At 35.5% G+C, this 19,040-nt stretch overlaps 3 protein-coding genes and 1 non-coding gene across 5 annotated transcripts; 1 reads left to right on the top strand and 3 right to left on the bottom strand.

Annotated features, from left to right (window-relative positions):
- Nucleotides 1–781: 781 nt before the first annotated feature.
- LOC142628300 (ALBINO3-like protein 1, chloroplastic) lies at nt 782–6,938 on the bottom strand. 2 transcript variants are annotated; one of them, XM_075802397.1, is made up of 12 exons: nt 6,374–6,938; nt 6,170–6,280; nt 5,981–6,055; nt 5,578–5,638; nt 5,003–5,076; nt 4,804–4,908; nt 4,342–4,455; nt 3,578–3,681; nt 3,243–3,455; nt 2,981–3,164; nt 2,795–2,908; nt 782–1,396 (listed from the first exon to the last, which is right to left on the bottom strand). In XM_075802397.1, the coding sequence occupies exons 1-12, from the start codon at nt 6,719–6,721 to the stop codon at nt 1,313–1,315; spliced, it is 1,587 nt and encodes a 528-aa protein (XP_075658512.1). In that variant the 5' UTR covers nt 6,722–6,938; the 3' UTR covers nt 782–1,312. The 2 variants fall into 2 exon arrangements, with proteins under 2 accessions (XP_075658512.1, XP_075658511.1); XM_075802396.1 differs by having other exon boundaries at nt 2,795–3,164.
- A 418-nt stretch (nt 6,939–7,356) lies between these two features.
- Nucleotides 7,357–10,201, top strand: LOC142629006 (voltage-dependent chloride channel 1, chloroplastic-like). The gene is made up of 4 exons (XM_075803011.1): nt 7,357–7,482; nt 8,687–8,832; nt 9,210–9,435; nt 10,025–10,201. Exons 1-4 carry the CDS (start codon nt 7,357–7,359, stop codon nt 10,199–10,201), a joined length of 675 nt encoding a protein of 224 aa, XP_075659126.1.
- A 2,730-nt stretch (nt 10,202–12,931) lies between these two features.
- LOC142626745 (riboflavin biosynthesis protein PYRD, chloroplastic-like) lies at nt 12,932–16,904 on the bottom strand. Its single transcript, XM_075800452.1, has 4 exons — nt 16,495–16,904; nt 15,740–16,438; nt 13,993–14,291; nt 12,932–13,743 (listed from the first exon to the last, which is right to left on the bottom strand). Exons 2-4 carry the CDS (start codon nt 16,148–16,150, stop codon nt 13,128–13,130), a joined length of 1,326 nt encoding a protein of 441 aa, XP_075656567.1. The 5' UTR covers nt 16,151–16,438; nt 16,495–16,904; the 3' UTR covers nt 12,932–13,127.
- On the bottom strand, nt 16,864–16,937 carry TRNAV-CAC (transfer RNA valine (anticodon CAC)). Its single transcript has one exon. It is a non-coding gene; the product is annotated as a tRNA-Val (tRNA).
- Between the last annotated feature and the right edge of the window lie 2,103 nt (nt 16,938–19,040).

Here is a 19,040-nt window from a genome sequence, read left to right as displayed (position 1 = left end):
TCTTATTGTTAGGGCCACCGTGTATTATTAGATTTTGGTAGCAAGTCTCTCGACACTCTTTTGTACTTGTTTGTTGGAGCAGGATTTGGGACCCAACTGCCAAAGTTTGGAGAAAAAAATGGCATTCAACTTTTGTTCGAGATGCTCTAATGCATAATGCATCACACTTATCTTCAAATATTGCACTTATCCAAAAAAGAAATAAATAAATAAATGAAGAAGAAGAAGAAGAATTTAGCAAAGTTGGTGACTCAATTAAATAAACATAGAAATATCATTACTTTAAGGTAATTGTTACTAAAGTCGCAGTCATCAAATCCAACTTGAACCATCTTTGTAGCAATTTTTTGTTTTCACAAGTTAAAAAAACCAGAACTTAATTTGGAATTTTGCAGGGTAAAAAGAACACTCGCTTATAAAGTAATAATGATGAAATTGTTGGCCATCGATTAAACAGCATAGACCAAATTGCCTGTCAATTGGAATATTCTGACCATAGCTAAATGACATGAGCAACACACAAGCGAGTGCGCACACACTTTTACATCATGTAATTCATCCAAGCAGGCATTCAAGAGAACTATAAGTGGTAAAGTTTCCATTTCAATGGTCACCTAAAACCTTAAATTAACATCTCAACTGTAACTGTTGTTGAAAGTTCAGTTAGAAAAAATACTGAAACAGTTCCAGCATCATATAAAAAGGCAAACATTTAGGCACTCATTCAAATATATTGAACCTGGAGAGAATTATCACCACCAATCATTTCCGACTAAGTATCTTCTAAGTAACTAATGTGTGGATTTAACGGGAAAAAAAGGATCAAAGACCAAACAGAGTAGCAAGCTCAATGTGAGGGCCACTGAAATTATGGCATCTGCCCCACTGAAAACTGTATTCCTTTTCCTTTTCCAAAGAGAGAACCAAGAAAGGAAAAAGAGAGAGAACCTGTGTTTTACTTTCCTGTTGTTACAGATAATACATAATGCCCCAGAAATGCTGAGAGGACGAAAAAGCACTGATGCAGACTACTACTACTTTAAAGTTCAGGTTACAGCAACACAGAACCACCAAAATTCCACTGATCCAGGCATTCATCTCCCAAAGAATTATATACCTCTGATTAATCACAGACCTCCACCATGGATGCAGAATAGATAATTGATAAGCTGTGTGCTTCTGCCAGGGCAAGAACTGTATCACAAGCTGCTGTCCCTATTATACTTTAGCTTATAAATAACTAAGCTTGCCAAATCTTGTTATACTGAAACCATCATAACAAAAGTCCCCCCCCCCCCCCTCTTTTGATTGATCATTCCCTTCTAGCTTGATGCGTGTCTTCTCCAGAGAGCTTGTTATCTTTAGTCGTTGTAGTACTGTATAATTCAGCTGTTTCCTGGAATATTGACAATTTGCCAATGGCATAATAAGAAAGTAGGTTAAAAACTGATAGCAATAACAGATATAGTCATAAAACTACTCAGTTTCAATTTGTTAAACACACCCCCCCCCCCCCCCCAACCCATTTTCATGAGACCCGAAAGGATAAAGGATAAAAGGGTGTTCCGGGGGGGGGGGGAAGAAATGGTTTAATCAAACTTGACCTAGCCTTCAGAGAAGAATCAAGTCCAAGAAGCTGATGAAGTATAACTACAAGATTGTTTACCATGCACAGATGCAAGCCAGTAGCATGTTCCAAACTCTTATACAGCGTGTCAGTCTTACCACACCTCAAATTTTGTATCGATCAGATGTCATTTACTATTCTATCCATAAACTCATATTTTGCATATAATCTTAAAATACAACGAACTTGAAATTTAACAAATTTATAAATGAAATTGTGATTGTTCTCCCAATCATCTTGATATTTGGCAGATATAGAGGGATTAAGAAGACAACGTAATCCAACAATGGATGTATCAAAAAACTTCTTCCAAAAATAGTTATTAGGTGTTATAATATATATTAACCCCTAGGAGTTGGCTCAAGTGATCAAGGCCTTGGTCTTGGTGGTATGCTCCCTCCAAGTCTAAGGTTCAAATTCCCTTGGGTGCCAACAATTTCTAGGGGCCACGTCCCATTGGCGAAGCCAATGGCTTACCTGATCTGTGTGATGTACCTAACCAAGTAAAAAGACACAGTGCACTGCATGGTCTCTTGAGGTTCCTCGTCATCAAAAATATATTTTATATATATTGATGTATTTCACTGGTGAAGTTCAACTCTAGTCTAACTTTAGTTGGGTTGCCCTTTGATTTTCTTAAAAAAAACTCTAGTCACATGCAATGAGATATATGACAATTCATGAGCTCCTTCTTTTCCCTCTTAAATACATTAATGAACTAAATTAATTCAGACTACACCGACTACTGTCTCTGAGAAGAACTAGCAACCCACAGTTCCCTACAGTAAGACTAAAAGCACAAGTAGCAGAAATAGACAATGGTTAATGGGGCGCAGTAAAATAAATGCAGCAGGCAGTGAACAACATTAAGTCACATCCAATTGGGACATATGACAAACCATGACTTGCCCCTTCCCTCCCTCTTTTCCCCCTTAAATACACTTACATGAACTCAGTTAATACAGACAACACTGGCTACTTTCTCTGAAAAAAAGAAGCAGCCCACAGTTACAAACAGTAAAACTATTAAGCACAAGTAGCAGGAATAGAAAAAGGTTAATGGGACATTCTAGAATAAAACCAGCATGCAGTGAACATTTCTTTATGCATTGCGCAACCTATAATAAACATGATTCACACTGTATATCTCAAAGCTTACTAGAATACCTTCTCCACATTTTCATAAGATCGTTGCCCATCACTCCCATCAACCTTGGAATTGGCAGAAACTTCATTTTCCATCCTAAACGTGGAAGTCATGTTCTGATCTTCCTCTGAGTCCTGACCAGATGAATCACCATTTACAACAACTTCAACATTGGAAGAATTATGAAACGTAGTCACAGAGTGAACCTTTTCATTATTTTCAACAACCGAGTCAGCTGCAGCCCCATTTTCTCTTTCAAGTAATGTGGCTTCTCTCTCATGTCCCTCATTGGCTATTTGAGTTGCTTTAGCCGCTGCCTCTTCAGCTTTCTTCTTTTCTTCTTCTATTTGTTGTCTTCTTTTTGCCTCTTGCTCCTTTAGCTGTTTAAATCTGGAATATAAAGGCAGATTAAGACTACAAACACTAACCTCAAAATGCTTATGAAGAATGACAGGTTTCATTATTGACCTTTCACCAGGACGAGGCCCTGCTGATGTCAACTTCTCTTCTTGTCTCTCCTCTGTTTTGGTGGCAAGTACTTGTAATTCAGAAATTGACTTCTGATTCTGGATTTGCTCTTCCTTGATGACATCTTCAGTAAATATCCCCACCGGATTTTTTGCGCCCCCTAACTGTTGTAGCCATACTTGTTGTGCGGTGCTCAATATATTATTTGTAAACCTGCATAAGTATAACTGAAATATTTGAGAAAACATAGGCAACACTATGATATGAAAAACAAAAATATACATAGAGAAATAAGTTTTTTCTTGAAAAAAAAAAGGGTTTTCAGGTATGCTCACCAATATAGGCTTAAACCAGAAGGAACTGAGAGTGAAAAATAACCAATCAATAAAGGAAGGAATTTTGTTATTGCTTGAGAAGTCTTCATGTTGGGATCATTACTCTGAAATTTACTAACACATGTTAAATGATGAATAAATAATAACCTCAGACAGGGAGGTAAGAGTTATGTAAAAAAGGTGAAAGCTTACAATGTCATACAAATAAAATGAGCAGTAAAATCAATGAGTAGCATTTACAATGAAACTCTAGTTATAACTTACAATAACAAGGTACCATACATATGTATATCATACCGCATAGCATCATGATTTCCTTCTTTCAAGTGACTGAAGAAAACCATATACGCAAAATAAAAAGGCAGTGCACATAGGCATATGATAATACCAAATGTGATGTTTTTGCATGTTTAACCATCTTGGACGCACATCTAAAGACAAAAATTATTGAATCTGGCTAACAGTCCTCTTGCTTTATTGGATTTCTTTACAAGTACATATATTTATTGCAGTATTAGTAAATTATAAAATGCTAGATAGAGGCAGCATTAATAGAGGGTAATATGAAGCAACTGACTGAAATAGCTAGGCCATCGCATCAAAGACCAATTACTAAAAATACAAGAAATGATAGCCTGTGTTTAACAAATGACTGAGCCCTATTTAGAGCAAAGAGGAAAATACACTGTTCATACAACCCGAAATGTGTACAACTAGTTACGTTTGAATTTAATTGTGCTAATAAAACCTGGAAAGTGACTGACCTGTGACTGTGATGACTGCATAATTAGGACAGAAATGTACTGTGAGGCAACCAGCAACACGGGCAAGACAAGATAAGCCAAGGTATTCGACCATCCAAGGGGTGGATGACCATCCTAAGAAAACAAAAAGTAACCAATAAAGGAAATTAATTCACAGCATTTAAGATAGATAGCAATTAAGTATCTCATACAAGCTGTCAGAAATATCAACTTAACACAAAATGATACAACAATCAAATTATTAACTGCACATAAAAGATTTGACATGGATGAGAATGGGCATGAAAAACATATGTCACCGCTTGAGTCTTTATCTGGTGAAATTTGTATTATCATCCAGCTTGTAAACTAAATAGCAGCTTGGTTTCAGTGGAAAACTTGCAAGGACTGTACATAATACAATTTCTAACAAAATTTTTGAAAAACGATTGGGGTTTCTGGATTTGGAATGAAGAGACTTACTACAAAAGGGAAAAGCCAAGAGATGCCACTGCCATTTTGCCGAGCAGCAACGGTGGTGGGACCAGCCAGGGAGGGTATCCAGAAGAAGCCTTCTGTAAGGAGTCCCTTTAATATTAGGCACAAGCATTCAATTAGATGTGGGAGAAAGCAAAAGCTACCACAGGTTACCTATCAAGAATCAACTGAAAGAACATTTTACCTCATCTGCCACATTTGAAAGGGCCCTATAGAGTCCAATCCATACTGGTATTGTGGCCAGTGTAGGCAAGCACCCTGGCACAAAGGAAATAACCACCAACTTAGCAATCAAGAAGCTGAAGGAAGAAATACGTCACAAGAACCAGGGATTGAATTACAAGTGTTACAATTGTAGTCAGGATTGAAATCAATAAAGCCTTAATTTATTTAAATTAACCTCAACCCCCCAAAAATATTCTCCTTCTGCTAGTGATGATAAGAATATTTTACAAAACAGATGTTCCAACAATTGCCAAAACAACTACTTCTTCACCATGACCATAATAGATTTGGAGCCAAAAGTTGCTAGAATTTCATCAAAAGATCATTCAAAGTGCCCGCATGGCAACGTGGTTTTGGTAATTACATAATTTAGAACCCATTCTTGTATACAAATTTCTGTAACCAAACCAAAGGTCCAAACGCTGAATTTCTTGAACAGAAACATATCCAAAACTTTACCACTCATCAACAACAAATTATTAAAAATGCTGAACATTAGTATATTCAAGCTAAAGCAAGATACAACATCAGTACCTGCTAGTGGGTTTATACCAGCTAGTTTATACAATCGAGCCGTTTCAAGTTGAATTCTTTCCTGCAGGTAAACAAAAGCATCAGTGCTGGTCATTCAAAAAGTCATCGCTTGTCGATCAAGAAATCTTCGATCCCTAATATTAGTCAAATTACATTTTTGAATTAAACCCAAAAAGAAAAAAAAGAAAAAAAAAACTACACATGAGAGCTCAATTACATCAATTATACGAAACTAATCCATAAAATTTCAAAAATGGTTCAATGCCAAAACAGTTAATTTTAATCCCAAGTCCGATGCAAAATTATTAACTTTGACAGCAAGTAACATTGAAATCGATGTGACTAAGTTAACAGAAGCAATAGTAGTTAACATATTGATGATAGAGAAGACAAAATTTTCAACCTGATCCCCAGCATACCGTTGCTGAATTGCCTTTACTTGAGGTTGCAAAGACCGCATCGACATTGCTGATTCCACCTTCACTCAACAACATAAATAAAATTAAAAAACAGTTTGCCAATTCAAATAACCAAACAATAAAATAAAAAGATATTTTTGGAGTAACTAATAATAGAATTAGTATTTTAGTACCTGTTTCTTAGTCAAAGGAAATGTAACAGCTTTTACAAGAACAGTGAGTAGTATTATAGCGAACCCATATGAGTACGGAACATTCAAAGTCGATAGCCCATCCTTCAAAACCTTAAAAAAAAACGCAGACATAAAAACACGTTGTCGTTTAATGAAATCCGAAATTCTTGGAGAAAACAAAAAAAAAAAAAAAAAAAAACATACCTTGAGGACAGTCTCCATGTAATTCGTGATTCCAGAGAGCCAATCATTGCTCTGTTTGGTAGTGGAGCTAATTGTATCCGAGCTCGAAACAGCGGCGTCCGCGAGCGTGTAAAGGATACTCTCGGCTCGACCGAGCAGCTCGGCAATCGCGTTGCTATCCGGGTCGGGGAATAGCCCGGGCTTGAACCCGAACCGGGCCACGGCGGTGGAGCCCCGAAGATAAGGTTTGGGAAGGGACACTGAAAGAGGGTTGTAAGATTGGGTCCGATGAAAGAGAGGGTTCGAGGTTGTGGTGGTCCGGACCGGAAAGGGAGCTAGGACTAGGTACGGTGAAATGGCTGTGCCCATTAATTAAATTTGTGTGTGTGTGTGTGTGTGTGTTTGATAAATGGGAAATTGAGTTTGGTACTTTTACGAAACCCTAGTAAAAGTTGCGGAGGGTATTTGGTTTTTGATTTTTTCACACGTTGTGAACTGTCTCTGAGTGTTCTTGCTAATGATGTTGAGAGCGAGGAGGGAGTCAGGGAGATACAAGATTAGGTGGAGCAAAGTGTGGGTTTTTTTTTTAAAAAACTTTTTTAGGAAAGAGAAAAGGACTAGATTGATAATATAAAAAAAAAAGGAAGATTTTTTGTTTTCATGTGATGGTACCACACATAGATACGTGTCAAAGTGAACTTGATATGTTTTTTTCAAAATTGAAGAAAAATAAAAATCTCTTGATATTTGTGTTTGTGTGTCACATAAAAGGTAAAATGTAAAGAATTTGGGCCAACCCAACTTGAGGATTTAATTTTTATAGGCTTTTTGCTATTGGGCCTAGTGGATTGGGATGGGGCTAATGGGCATCCATTACAGATCCTTATTTCAAATGGCTGAGAAGCTAATGGGCCTCCACATTGCCGTACCAGTTGACAGCACCGGCGTTGGTGTTCAGGACGGAGGCTTCGTACTCGAGGTTCGAGGAGGGCAGGAAGGCGTGGATGAAAGTGATTGCCGGGACGAATGATTTGGCGAGGCAGGTGATTTCTGGGGTTGAGAATTCAGTCAATGCGCCGCTCAAGAAGGCGCTTTTGCAGTCCATTATGGCATTTCCGGTTGCGCTTAAGGTTAGTGATAGACATTCTCTGTTTAATTTGCTTGTTTTGGTATGATATTTTGCTTCTGTTTTAGCTTAGTGAAGGAAAGAAGTAATTGTATTTGAATTTGTACTTAATTAGAAGGTAGGTCTATTAAAAAAAGTCGGTGCTTAGCTAGGTACGTTTAGTATACTAAATAAGGATTACGATAAGAATTATAATATTTATTAGTAAGAATAAAATGTGTTTTAATATAATAACTAATCATATTCCAATGTTAGTTTGGTTGTGAGGTATAACATTAGAATGAAATTTAAAATTTATTTTAGGAAATTTTTTACTCATACAATTATATTTCCTTAAAAATTGTTATTTTTAAATTTAAAAGAGGTATGTGTTATTTTTTATAATTTTATAATTTTTATAATTGTTAGATGTATATGGAAAGTTTGTTTATTTGAAAATATATTAAGTTTTGAAGTTATTACATTACTAAGGAATAACTAATATAACCTTTTAAAGAGGAATAATTATTCCTCATTTTGAAGAATAGTTATTTATAAGGAATGATTATTCCTTGTAATAAAAACATAACCAAACTAAAGAATAACTAAACCATGGGAATAACTATTACATTACAGTGTCTATTACATTACCAAACATCTTGTAGAATTAGTTTGGATAAGCTTATTTAAAACTGAAAACACTGTAACAAAATAATTTTAAAATGTGTGAATAGTACCGCGGGACCCATTTTTAATGAAAAAGTTGCTGAAAAGTGAAATTTGTGGGTTCGTGAACAGTGCACGAATGCACTGTTCACAGAAGATTGGGTCAACACTTGCGGCTGGAGGAAAAAAAAAAAAAAAAAAAACTGAAAACGCAGACGCAGCTTCAGTGGAATCCAAACGCCCTCTTATTAGTGCACAAAACTCTCGTTTTTGCAAATGTCTTGGAGAAGTGGTTGGTAGGTGGTAGCCTAATAAGCTTTACTAATGTTTTAAATTGAATTTTGAAGCAAGTAATGTACTGGTGCAACAAAATGGAGGATGAGAGTTTTGTGATGAGTGATGACTTCTTCTTCTTCTTTCTTCTTTTTTCCTGAGTAATATGATATGCTGGGAAAAGGCTTAATGTTTTTAGTTTTTTTTTTCTTTCAGTAATTTGGAGAATGTGATTTGGTCAGGTTTAGCTTGGTGACACAAACTTACTGATGTGAACAGTTTTAGTGCAGTGTCATGTGATTTATGGCTTAGATGTTAGGCAAGAGCTCCAGAATGTGCTTGAAGTAGATGATCTTGCAATAGTACTCAATTCAAAGCATCGGCCACGTTGCATCATTGAGTTCATCTCTCAAAGCCTCCAGATGCTAAAGTTGGAGTAATCAAGGAGAAATGCACTGGTAATTCCCTTCTTGGGGTATCTAAGAGTTTCCAAAAGTAATCCCAGGGTTTTTTTTTTGGTTATTTTATTCCATTCCAAAAAGTTGGATAATGGTTACACAGTAGTGTAAATTAAATTAAATATTTTTTTTATAGAAAATCAGGTGTAAAATTGGTGGACTTTTGATTCTTAATCTGCGGAATATTAGGAATCAAAAGTCACTAGTATCAAGTATAAACATTTATGCAATTTGTACATTCTTGAAGCTTTCCAGAAACATTTACATTAAAACTATAATGTTTCTATATGCCAATACATGCTCAAAACTACCGAAATTATGTGCATTGTGTAAAATATTTTTATTCAGGTTGTAGTTTTCCAAATGTAATGCAAGAGTCAAAGATCTCTGGTTTCCATGAAGGAATTGGTGTTTGTGAACAACTTTTGGGTATCCCCATCCCCCTGTCCTACACTCGCTTGACCTCAAGGTTTCTAGTCCTCTGGCATCTCACTCTTCCTATCATACTTTGGGATGATTTCCATTGGATCGTGATTCCCGCTACTTTCATGAGTGCTGCTTCTTTGTTCTGCATAGAAGAAGTATGTATTGCTTCTGTCTGCCTTATTATGCATGTGATTGTATTTGTTTATGTGTGCTAGTAAAGCAATAGGAAATACTACTTTGAATCATAGAACTTTAAGGAAATATACAATTAACAAACATGTTTCAAATTTGAAAATGACCCAGAAGAAATGGTTTTGTCCTTATTCAGTTATTCTCGTGTGATATTCACTTTCCAATATTTTGAATATAAAGACCAAATCTGGATTTTTTGACCAGTTTTTCTACTTACTAAAAAATCTCGTTCCCAGTTTTTCTACTCTCATTATTATTATTATAGAAAATTCCAATGTTTTATGACTGAATCATTCATCCCTGACATGACTGATGTGGCAAGGGCACTTCAGAAAAAAAACCCATTAATGAATTTCAATTTTAGTATAAAATGAAAAAGAGAAGTGAAGGCTCATGTATAGTGTTCAGCAACATGCTCTCTCTCTCAAATGAATTAAAAATGCTGTCGCATGTATTTGCTTTGTGTCACCAAGTGGCTACACAAGCTGTTGCATATTTTGCAAACAAAAAACAGTTTCCATATTCTGATATGATGGTAATTGATTTCTGTAGGTTGGTGTTCTTATTGAAGAGCCATTTCCAATGCTGGCACTGGATGAGCTTTGCAAGCTGGTTCACAACAACATTCAGGAAGCAATCGCAAGTGACAAAATAATTCAAGCTCAGTTGACTGCAAAAATAAGAAGCCACTCTAAGGAGCACTCACCAAATGGTCGTCCTACTTCTTAGGTTGATAGGAAGCTCATTTTTATTTTCACAATTTGGGCTACTAGGCATGGTACCCATATATTTCCCTGTTTGCAGAGCTGGTGGCTAGTTACATGCATCATCTGTCATATAAATCACACATTATAGTTGAGCTTTAGCATCAAAGTATGTAGATATGAAATTATTTACTCCCATGAAATTTGTTTCCTTATTTCATATGTATATAATAGACTTGTTTTGGTGAAAGAATAAATCACCAATTTGGGCTGCTCTGCATTTCTATGTTGAATGATTCTTCAGTGTCAAAGTACATATACTAACAGTACTTATCAAAAAACAAAATTTGTTTTCTTTTCTACTTCTTATCTTGATGAAGGACAAAATGTTGATGTAAGAGGGCTAAATCACCCTATTCTTCCTAACCAAAAGAATGAGATATGACAGCTCAATCACCTCATCTTCAAGAGATTTCCACTAGACCAATTGAAAACAAGTTGGGAGAATATACATTTGCATCCTGCCATTGCAATCACTCTCATTAAAGAAAAGTATAATGCTATGACAAAGGCTCTTGTCTATAAGATATTCGCTTGTAGTTCCTTTTCATAACTTCAATGCTGCCAATTTCCCACCAGCATATTCCTCCTAAAGCTTCTACAACAGTCCTATGATCCTTTCGTTGACCCTTTAAAAAGCTTCTATAAATTGACAAAACCTCCCTAACTCGTCAATCCACTGTACCATTCATCGCACCTGCAATTAAATTCATTTGAACTAAAATCGCCATCCAAATCCCTTTCTAGTCTCTAGTCAATTAAATTTCTCTTTGTATTTTGATGATGGTTATATATACAAGTTGAAGTTTTCATTTTTTGTCCTAATATGGAGACAATTTCTAATCATGTTTGCAATGTGTGAACTAGGGAGGCAAGCCTCACACCAAGCATTATTAGTCAGGTAAAGTTTGTCAACACAACTAACTATTACTGCTGTCTATTGGGATTAAATTCCTCCTTTTTTTGTTGAGTGTATTAGGTGCACATTTTATGTTCGTACGAAAATAATTAGTTCATATCTCTGGGTTATCATTTTATAGAACTTTGCATACAAATGCAAAGAAAGACAACATGTTAAGCTAGCCGGGGGCAACATGTTGAGGTTAGAGGACTGTGATACCCTTTTTTTTAATTAAATAAAATGGATACATAAAGAAAGAGTGAGGTGTGAAAGCCAGATAAACTGCAGTAAGATGGAATCTCAGGTAAAATTGCCATGACGGCAAAAAATAAATAAATAAATAAATATAAAAATAAAAATAAACTTGAGATTTTACTGTTGTAGTAGTCAATGCCTTGAATTCTAAGCTAGAGACCGTTTTGATTTAGAGTAATAAATTAATAATAGTCTTTCTTTTCTTATTATACTTTTTTATCTTTCCATATCTATCATGTCTAACTTCTTCGTATTGTTTCCATTGAACTAATTTCTTTATTAGCTATCTTTAGAGTACTATTATTTTATCTTTCTATTCTTTCTATCTCTTTTCTTACTATTCCTTTTCTTATCATACATTTTTCTCTTTTTATTTCTATCATATCTAACTTCTTTTGCATTATATCTATTGGGTTTTTTTTTTTTTTGTGTTGTTTTTTCAATTAGCTTTATTAAGTCATCTTTATTATCATCTTTTCTATATACTAAAAAAACTAATAAAATCTACCGACAAATTTCATTTTCTAAGTTATATTTCATGACAGATTACACTATAAAAACTGTTGAAAAAACTTAATCTTTATTTAATGAATATGAAATAATTCAATTATTTTGGACAGACTCCATTACCCGACATAAAGAAAAATATGCCTTTTTTACATATTGGATTAGTTCAAGTGGCTGTAAAGCCATTAACAACAAAAACCTTAAATACAAGTATTTTACTTTGTTTAAGAGATGACAGACATTTAAGATTTTTTTTTTTGTTTTGAAGAACACACACATAGATTTATATATAAGGGAAGGAGGATGAGATAAGAAAATACAGTCACACGCCAATACCAAAACTGCATGCAACATTTAAGATTTCATGACTCACTCTTAGGCATGATGGAAACAAGTTTACATAGTGGACCAGTATATTTTAATTGTTATCCAAATTTTGCTTTAAGTCTATTTGATAGAAATATAATAGATGCTTTAACTTTGAATATAAAGACAAACGGTTATTAAATGAAAGAAGGTTCAGATTCTCCGTATTACACAATCACTTACACACACTGTCACACAATTTTAGTTAAAAATATGAAATTGTCACAACTGAAATTGTGTTTTGCGACCTCAAAAACATAATTTTAAAATGAAATGTATACGGAAGGTGCAATAGCAAGTATATAATAAAATTTCCAATTTGATTCAACTACTAAAATCAAATACTTGGATATCAGTCTATACCTATATATATCAATAACTTTATTAGAAATCCATAGTCAAGCCATCTCATTGACCAACATAAATTCATAAAAAGATTTAAAACATATAAAGACATAGCACAAATGTTCATAAAATATTAAAAACTCATAAATAACTTGTTTTGTATAAACATTGATGTTTTTTTTTTTCCAAAACAATGTAAATAGTTTTCAAAAAATTGGATTGGAAAACTATTTTTAGGGAACTTAATATAATGCAAAAGATGTGCGTTTGACACCATTTTTCTAGAACAATATTTTAGAAACCGAAACACAAGATACGTTGTTTATGACAGAATGTGTGGTCCACTTTTTCAAAATATTCATGAACATGCCATTGAAATATGTTTTTAAAGTTCACTTATTTAGTTGTGCCGAAAGGCCCGAAACAAAATGGCCATTCCAAATAGAATGGAATTCAAAATTTTGGTTGTAGCACATATGTTGTGTCTGCAATGAGTTCCAATCACAAATCACTCAAATTAAAGATAACCCTCTAGCACTATTTTCTTATCTGAGATTATTGGTTGTAAATTCTTCACTTTTAGTCCTCTATCCAAACTCTTAATTGCCACTTGCAAATTCTCATTATCACTATCACTTCCACCCCAAATTGGCAAAATTTCCATCACAATTTTTTGCAACAAATTTTGCTCAATACTCTCTTTTAGAAGCTCTTCAAGATCTCCAAAGTTCCCCCTCAAATCCAGCAAAACACTACAAAATCCTTGGCGCTTACAATATTCCAGAATTGCATTCAGATTTAACTGATCCAAAACCACTGTTTCAATTCCCTGTTGAGCTGTTTTGTCCCCTATATCCATCTCTTTGTCTGTGAAGATAATCACATTAGCAGTTTCTTCAGTGGAGAGAGCTGGGATTCTGGTCAGAGGACTAGGATTTCTTGCTGTTGTAATCAAAAGGGGTTGCTTGGCTCCAGGTTCTTGGGATGCCGGAATGGAGAGCTTATCAATTAACAGTGTGGAAGACAGTATAACTGCATCATGCTCCTGTAACAATTGTGAGTAGTATCCACCAGCCTCTGTCACTCCTTCACCAAGCCGATCTAAAACATTGCCATTAACTGAGAGAGAGTATCTGCAGGTCACAGAGAGTTCTTTAAATGGAATACATTTTTGTTTATATTTACTTAGAATAGAAGCCAAAACTGCAAGTTTTCAAGAGAATTCTAAATGTAAGAACACCCAAGCAACATTTTTAAACAAAAAAATTAAAGGTTTTACAAAAAAAACCAAGAATATAAAATAGTATGAATATAAATAGATATAAATCCATTTAATGATCAATGGCATTCTTTCTATTATATAAAAAATGTGGTAACTTTACCTGAGTGTTAAAAAAGGCTTTCCGATCAGCATTTGATGGATATAGGCCTCATTGAGCCTCTTGCACAATTCTTCTTCCACGCCCACGGTCACATTGATTCCTGCATCTCTCAGTTTATCCAGTCCCTTTGAAGCCACTATTGGGTTTGGATCAACCATCCCGACCACTACCTTTTTTACTTTGGCTTTAATCAATGCTTCAGTGCATGGAGGAGTTCTCCCATAGTGGTTACATGGTTCCAAGCTCACATATGCTGTTGCATTCTCAGCCAAATCCCCAGCATCTCTCAGAGCAAAGACCTGCAAATTTCACCACTTGACTTCATACATTCAGCAAAGGCTATACATAAACAAGATATTATAATTCTCTCTCTAATTTCCAACTCTATCATTTTTCAGAGAATAACATTGAATTTCTAGATATACATGAATGGTAAATTACATTTTGCAATACTAAACTATTTCTCCAAACCAATTTACTACCTTAAACTACAAATCTGAAGAAATAAGCCCATAAACTATATTGCTTATTTTTTTCACTGTTAGTAACCCATAAACCAAGTGGCCCTTAACTGAATTGATGAAACATACCTGGTGCTTGTAATGTAAGTTATATTTCTCCTTATCAAGGAGCCTTTCTATGCAACTTACAAGATGACAACATTTTCCTGGTCACAAATCTTTTCTTTCTTCTTATTTATACATATGTGTGTGTGTGTGTGTGTGTGTGTGTGTGTGTGTCTATATATATATATATCCCCCTCTTTAGAGTGAACATTGATTTTTTGCAATGACAGCTATGGCATCCCACAACTGGTTAACTAGTCTTGCAATGGAGAGAAAAATTTTACTCTTTCAAGTTGCAATCATTGTTTCATAAGGTCACTTCAAGTTAAGGCTACTTGACAAATGGACTAATACTGCTAAAAGAATAGATTAAGGCTCATTTATTTGATTTGTCTTATATATATATATATATATATATATATATATATATATATATATATATATATATATATAAGTAATAGAAATTTTATTTTATTTGTAGCTCATGGTAGTAAATGTTTTTGCAAAATAGTCCAGTGTAGTATTCTTTTGATTAGTAAGTTTCACAAGCATCTAATGGTTTTTGAATTCATGACTTACCACCTCCATCCAATGTTGTGATAGGAGGAACAGTCTTTGGAGCCAGAGTTCATTGGCATAGTTTAGGTCCTTTAGGATAGTAGCATGTAATTAACCCAACACAAATACCATAAGAACATAACTGTTTATAAACTACTCATTCCAAAATACAATAATGCAGAACCATTTTTATGTTAGCACATTCGAAACCTCTTACCGCCAAAACAAATTATAAGTTCAGAATCAGTTTATGGAAAAGGCAGAGAATTACCCAAACTGCCAAACATGCTTATCAAATAGTCTTCTTCTTCTTTTTTCCCTCCATGCAAAACAGAGTTTTAAGGTCGAACTAAACTAAAAATAGATAATAGGCGCTGCACAAACTTAGACATTCCACAAGTTAGAGCCTTTATCACCACTTTCAAAGTGCTAAAACAATATTTCCACAAAGTTTTCACAAAACTTAAGTACCTACGTAATGCTCAAAAAAATAAACACACAAATCTGAAGAAAGAAAAGGGAAAAAAAAATACACACCACAGTACCACACACACACACTCACAAAAAAAACTATCTTTCATTCTTATTGCACATGAGAAAAAAGAAAGGAAAGTGGGTTTTACCTCACCATGAGGCTGTCCAGCTTTAGGGTGAAAGCCTTCACCAACAATTTTTCCATCCTTGACAATAACACAACCCACCATGGGATTGGGACTGGTACGCCCAATTGCCTTCCTGGCAAGCTCCACACACCTCCTCATGTAAAACCCATCATCATCATCATCATTCTCATTATTTTGTGCCATTCCACCACATCTGACCTTAACCAAACCACCAAGATTCTTCAAACAAGTTGGTGATTTGGACACCCTTTTGAGTGAATTGCAAAACCCAGATTTGGACACAAGTTTGGTGGAGTGGTGGGTGGAATATGGGGGAGGGAAAGAAGGGAGTATAACATGAGGAGCCGGCGAGTAATTTGGAAGTGTGAGAATGTGATTGGGAAATGAAAGTCTTTGAATATGAATATTCATTGGAAAATGAAACCCGGGTGGTGAGTGAGAATATGTTATGCAGCAAAGGGACACCGAGCTTGAAGTAAAATATTTTCAAATGTAAAATATTTTATTGAAAATGTTTTCATTTTACCGTGTTTGGTTGCCAACATGTAAAATGAAAATTTTCCTTCAATCACGAAAAACCCAAACTCAAATTCTCTAATTTCATTCAAAGCACAGCCATGAATCAAAACAGAAATTCTTAAACCCAAAATTGAATTTCTCTACAAACTCACCTAAATTTGAATTTCTCTACAAACTCACCTAAATTTGAATTTCTCTACAAACTCACCTAAATTTGAATTTCTCTACAAACTCACCCAAACTCAAATTAGCTACCAAAAAAAAAAAAAAACTTGATATCGGTAGAAACCCAGCAAACCCAGGTGTTCTTTCACGGTTTTTAGCAAAACAAACCATGCGACTAAAACCTTGCGGTAGAACCCAGATCGACATAGAAACCCGATGGCAGAAACTGAGATCGGCGTCCACAAAAAATCCCAAACATATTGGGGAGACAAAACCAGATCGACGGTGAGATTGGTGGATAGAAATCGAATTCGTTGGAGAGAAAAACCAAGAGATGGAGGGTGATGTGAGTGACTGGCTGGGTTGTGGGAGAGAAGAGCCGAGAGTGAGAGTGAGTGACTGAAAAGAAAAACCCAAAGCCCAAAACGTTAGTATAAAACTGTCTGAGCCCGGGTTCGAACCGGGGACCTCTAGTGTGTGAGACTAGCGTGATAACCAACTACACCACCCAGACAGGCGGCCAGGGTTTTAGCTGCTATGATTATAACTAGTTCCTGGCCAGTGCCATAAAAAATTATTTATAAGCAAAAATGTAAAATTCACCTTTTTACAACATTCACACCAGTTTTTTTATTTTACACATCTATTTTTATACTAAAAACTTACTTTTTCTATTTTACACATCTATTTTTACAAAACACCCACATCAGTTCATCTATTCTATCCATTCTTTTAATTAAATAATTAATTTTCTCAAATTTTTTATTATTTCACACAACTGCCACTTAGATACGCGCGCTTCCTCTCACTCTCTACCCATTTCTGATTTGGCTCTCTCTCTCTCTCTCTCTCTCTCTCGATCAGATCCGATCAGGCAAGACCCATCTCGGTCATAGCTCCGATCAAGCAAGCATCGACAGCTCCGATCATATCCACAAGCACCGATCCACAGCTCCGATCAGGCAAGACTTGACAAGCACCATCGTTCTGATCAAGCACCATCGTTCCAATCAAGCACCGATCTAGGTTTGTGTATCTCTGTGTTTTTTTTTTTTTTGGAGTAAGTGTATCTCTGTGTTGATCCTGTTGATTTGACTGTGTGGATGTGTTTGTGTGTGGGTGTGTTTGTGTGCATCTGAGGAAAAAGAAGAAGATGAGGAGAACTGAGTTTGTTAAGCACGGACAAGAGAGAGAAAAAAAAGGAGCGAACGGGAAAACAATAATATATTGGATGAATAAGCTACAGTAGCCGTGTATATTTACACGGTTACTGTAACTCGTGGATGGGTTTGCAAGATTTTACACAGTTTTACAATCATTGATGTGGGAGTTTTTTGACTAAAATATGTAAAATGAAGAATTTTTTGTATTATAGAAGATTATAAAAGAACTGGTGTGGATGCTCTTTACATCTCCAAAACTTACTTTTTCTATTTTACACGCTTATTTTTACAAAATATTCATATCAGTTTGTCTATTATACACACATTCAAATAAAATATTCATTTCTTTAACCCAACACAACCCACACAGCAACCATCATCAGCCACCATCTCTCTCAAGATCGACGCCTCCAGCCTCCTACCGTGCAACAAGATCGACGCCGGAATTCACACAAGCTAATCACACCGGAATCCCAAAGAAAACCAGTAAAAAAAAAAAGATTGATAAGACGAAAAAAGATGGATCAAGCTCAACCGAAAAATGGATTAAAACCCACAAGATTCACGGCAGCCTCAAGCTTAACTTCAACCAGTAAAACCCACGAGATTAACGACAGCATCAGATCAAAACCCATGAGATTCTAAGCGATGGACTCGTCGAAGAACTCCATTCGTGTTGCAGGCGAAAGACTCGTCCGACGACTCAGCTTGCTCGACCTCGTTCACATCGGTGGCGGTGGCGATTGACGGAAGCTAGAGGAAGAAAGATTGATGAGATGAGAGAAAGAGAGATCTATGTTGTGCGCCTAAGAGAGAGGGAGGTGAGAGTTAGGTAGAGAAGAGAGAGAAAAATTATTAAGATATTAAATACACATGCTATAGTAACTGTGTAAATTTGCACGGTTACTGTAGCAATGTGCATTTATACACAAGTTTACCCACTGATGTGGGTTTTTTTTTTGTTTTTTGTGCTCAAAATGTGTAAAATTAGTGACTTTTTCCATTTTGCACATACTGATGGGGATGCTCTAAGTTTCACTACTTTTCATTTAAGTCCTGTAAGTATACATTCTGTCATTTTAGTCTTCTATAGAGCAACCACATCAGTTTTTTTATTTTACACATCTATTTTTACACTAAAAATCTACTTTTTCTATTTTACACATCCATTTTTACAAAACACCCACATCAGGCAAGACCCGATAGCTCCGATCAGGCAAGACCCTACAAGCACCAATCTCCCTAGCTCCGATCCATAAGCACCGACCAGATCTCCCTAGCTCTGATCCACAAGCACCGATCTCCCTTGCTCCGATTTACAAGCACCGATCATATCCGAGATCTCCTTAGCTCCAATCAGGCAAGACCATCTCGATTAGATATCTCTAGCTTCTATCAGGCAAGACCCACGAGCTCTGATCCAGTCAAGCTCTGATCCAGTCAAGCATTGATCT

This window comes from Castanea sativa, chromosome 3, assembly GCF_040712315.1.
Source record: "Castanea sativa cultivar Marrone di Chiusa Pesio chromosome 3, ASM4071231v1".
Classification (NCBI taxonomy): Eukaryota; Viridiplantae; Streptophyta; class Magnoliopsida; order Fagales; family Fagaceae; genus Castanea; species Castanea sativa.
The sequence above is the reverse complement of the archived record's forward strand: the minus strand, read 5'-3'. Positions and strand labels throughout refer to the sequence as shown.

Bases quoted from the DNA above. Each gene is read 5' to 3' on its own strand.
- LOC142628300 (XM_075802396.1), bottom strand. From the start codon at position 6,721: ATGGGCACAGCCATTTCACCGTACCTAGTCCTAGCTCCCTTTCCGGTC. The intron at 6,281-6,373 runs GTATGTTTTTTT...TTTTTTTTTAAG, and splicing joins ACATGGAGACTGTCCTCAAG to GTTTTGAAGGATGGGCTATC. The intron at 4,456-4,803 runs GTAAGTCTCTTC...TTGTTTTCTTAG, and splicing joins CTTGGCTTTTCCCTTTTGTA to GATGGTCATCCACCCCTTGG.
- LOC142629006 (XM_075803011.1), top strand. From the start codon at position 7,357: ATGAAAGTGATTGCCGGGACGAATGATTTGGCGAGGCAGGTGATTTCT. The intron at 7,483-8,686 runs GTTAGTGATAGA...GTTTTAGTGCAG, and splicing joins CATTTCCGGTTGCGCTTAAG to TGTCATGTGATTTATGGCTT. The intron at 8,833-9,209 runs GTAATCAAGGAG...TTCAGGTTGTAG, and splicing joins CTCCAGATGCTAAAGTTGGA to TTTTCCAAATGTAATGCAAG.
- LOC142626745 (XM_075800452.1), bottom strand. From the start codon at position 16,150: ATGAATATTCATATTCAAAGACTTTCATTTCCCAATCACATTCTCACA. The intron at 14,292-15,739 runs GTAAAACCCACT...TGAAATTTGCAG, and splicing joins CTGGACAGCCTCATGGTGAG to GTCTTTGCTCTGAGAGATGC. The intron at 13,744-13,992 runs GTAAAGTTACCA...TGTGACCTGCAG, and splicing joins AAGCCTTTTTTAACACTCAG to ATACTCTCTCTCAGTTAATG.